We start from the raw sequence: 2848 nt of genomic DNA, 5'->3' as shown, positions 1-2848 counted from the left end.
AAAATAAATAAATAATAATAAATAATAAAGAAATAATAAGAGAAATGATATAATAATAAATAAAATATATAAAAGAAAAGATAAATAAAATCAATATAATATAAATAAAATAATAATAAATATAAAGAGAAAATAGATATAAAATATAAAAATATAATCAAAATGAAAATAAAATAAAGAAATGTATTAATATATAAGAAAATATATATAAATAGAAGTGTATTAATATATAAAATAAAATATAAATAATAAGAATATAAAACTAATAAAATATGATAAATATAAAATATATAGATAATATGATGATATATATAATACAAGAATAAAAATAAATATAATAATAAAATATATAAATATATAAAAATAAAATACATAAATAACATAATAATAAAATAATAATAAAAATGTTCACTTTTGGTGAATTAAATGTCTTTTCTTTTTCATTGATATTTCAGAACAATTTATCATGAAATGATATAAAATATAAAGAAATATAAATGAATATAGAATGAGTATTTAATTTACTTTTTTATTTTTTATTTTTTTTAAGAACAAAATAATAAAAACTATTATTTTATTGATTCAAAATATTTTGCCCTTTTTTGGTATTTTTTATTTAGATTCATTATTTCTTTCTTATTTTGGTTCTCATTCATAATCATTTCATTATTTTATGTTAATATAAATTAAATGATTAAATAAAACAAATATTATTGGTATGAATAAAAATATAATACAACATAAAGAAATTATTGATAAAGAAAGAAATAAATAAATTCAATACTAACAATGTAATATAAATAATAAGAAGAATAATTAAAGAAGAAGATAAATAATAAATATAATAAGTTAGATAAGAAATGAATGATTAAAAGAAAATATTTAAAATGAAAAGAGTGATAAATAGTTAAAATAAAAGAATAAGAAATAGATATTATATAAACCTAATTAACTATTTAAAAAACATTTTAATTGTTTTTAATTAATTTTATTTCTTTAATTAAAACATTACAATAAAGACCATTTTTATTTATTTTATTTCAATTCTTTCTAACATTTTTACTACTTCTTCTATTCTTATTCTTTCTTTTGCTTCTTGTTTCCATGTTTTTTCAATAATTTCTTTAATATCTTCTTTAACTTCTTGTATTATTTTTGGTCGTTTACCTGTTGTGATTGCATCTGCAATATCCCATGGATATTTATATATTTCTTTAGGAAATGGTTCTTGCCATGTAATGATTTGTAACATTGTTATTGAATATGAATATATATCTGATTCCATTTTATAATGTTCTCGATTTAATACTTCTGGTGCCATGTATTTTGGTGTTCCTATCCCTTTTGTAAATGTCATATTTGTCATCATCATATTAATGTTTCTTGATGCTCCAAAATCTGTTAATTTACAATTAACTCCAATATTATCATCAATTGATACAACAAGAAAATTATCTGGTTTAATATCTCGATGTAGTATTCCATTTGAATGAAGATATGAAATTCCTTTTGCTCCATCTATCATGATTTTAATTCTTATTTTATTTGGTATTTCCGTGTTTGTTCTTTTATTAATTAAATCTTGTATTGATCCATATTTTGCATATTCTGTTACCATACATATTTTATTAGGAATAAATACTGCTCCATAAAAATGAATAATATATTCACTTCTAAATTTATCTAACATCATTACTTCTTTCTCAAATTCTTTCATTTTATCTTCATCTTTATCAATTTGTTTCATTTTCTTAATTGCTACTTGATTCCCTCTAAATTCTCCTATATATACTATTCCAAATGATCCTTCTCCTATTTTATTTTCTTCTTTTATTTCATCTGGATCAAGTCGTGTTGATATTTGTGTTTCTCCTTTAATTGAAATACTTTTAATTATTTCTTCTTGTGTTTTATTAAGTGTTTTACTAATTATCATTATTTGTTCTTTAATTTTAGTAGTACATTTGATTATAATGAATATTTCAAATTCACATGCATATCCTCCTTCAATTGTAATAATATTTGGTTTGATTCTAATTGAATATTTTTCATTTTCTTCTTTACTACTTATTTGTATTTTCTTTTTTTCTTTCTTCTCATTTCCAATACATATTAATTCTCTAATTTCTTTATTTACTTCAATTTCTTCTCCTTCTCCTATTTCTATTTCTTTTTTATTTGTTATTATTCCATCTCCAAGTGATATGAATTTGATATTTGATTGTGAAATTTTAAATATTGTTGTTGTTTTCTCTTGTTCTTTCTTTTCTTTGCGTTTTATAATGTAATTAATCATTATTATTATAATTATAATTATTATAATGATGATAATAAGTATAATGATGATAATTATCATTATCATCCACCATACAATTTCTTTATTACATTTTGTTCCTTCTTCATTGATTCCATACCAAAATGAACATTTTGAACATTTATTATTTTTTGTTTCTTTACATTTATTAATATTTGAATAATGAATACATTCTTTATTTATTATTATATATTCATCTTCACATGTATTACATTCTTTCTCATTTAAACATGTTATACATTTATTTCCACATTTTGAACATTCTTTATTTATTAAATAATACCCTGTTAACCATTCTCTACATCCATATTCTTTATCTATTTCTCCTTTACATCCTTTAATTGTTGTTGTTGATTTACATATTCCTGTTGAACTCATAAAATATCCTTCTCCACATATTATACATTTATCTTTTTGATTACATGTTAAACATTCTTTTTCACATTTTGAACATCCTTTTCCATTTCTATAATATCCTTTATTACATATTCCACATCCACTTCCATCTTGCAATATTTGTAAACATGTTCCATT

The 2848-nt window shown here is 19.3% G+C and overlaps 1 protein-coding gene across 1 annotated transcript, besides 12 other annotated features; it reads right to left on the bottom strand.

Annotated features, from left to right (window-relative positions):
* Positions 1 to 174: a microsatellite.
* A 10-nt stretch (positions 175 to 184) lies between these two features.
* Positions 185 to 214: a sequence feature (AT_rich).
* Positions 215 to 223: 9 nt separating this feature from the next.
* Positions 224 to 320: a microsatellite.
* Positions 319 to 406: a microsatellite.
* Positions 407 to 474: 68 nt separating this feature from the next.
* Positions 475 to 594: a sequence feature (AT_rich).
* A 71-nt stretch (positions 595 to 665) lies between these two features.
* Positions 666 to 715: a sequence feature (AT_rich).
* Positions 716 to 755: 40 nt separating this feature from the next.
* Positions 756 to 934: a microsatellite.
* Positions 935 to 945: 11 nt separating this feature from the next.
* Positions 946 to 1006: a sequence feature (AT_rich).
* Positions 1007 to 1022: 16 nt separating this feature from the next.
* Positions 1023 to 1157: a microsatellite.
* EDI_119580 (tyrosine protein kinase, putative) lies at positions 1031 to 2692 on the bottom strand (the record flags this gene model as incomplete). The annotated part of the gene is made up of 1 exon (XM_001739919.1): positions 1031 to 2692. The coding sequence occupies one exon, from the start codon at positions 2690 to 2692 to the stop codon at positions 1031 to 1033; it is 1662 nt and encodes a 553-aa protein (XP_001739971.1).
* Positions 2046 to 2189: a microsatellite.
* Positions 2292 to 2362: a microsatellite.
* Positions 2434 to 2508: a sequence feature (AT_rich).
* Positions 2693 to 2848: the final 156 nt, after the last annotated feature.

Source organism: Entamoeba dispar, genomic scaffold, assembly GCF_000209125.1.
Source record: "Entamoeba dispar SAW760 scf_1105229462537 genomic scaffold, whole genome shotgun sequence".
Classification (NCBI taxonomy): Eukaryota; Evosea; order Mastigamoebida; family Endamoebidae; genus Entamoeba; species Entamoeba dispar.
The sequence above is the reverse complement of the archived record's forward strand: the minus strand, read 5'-3'. Positions and strand labels throughout refer to the sequence as shown.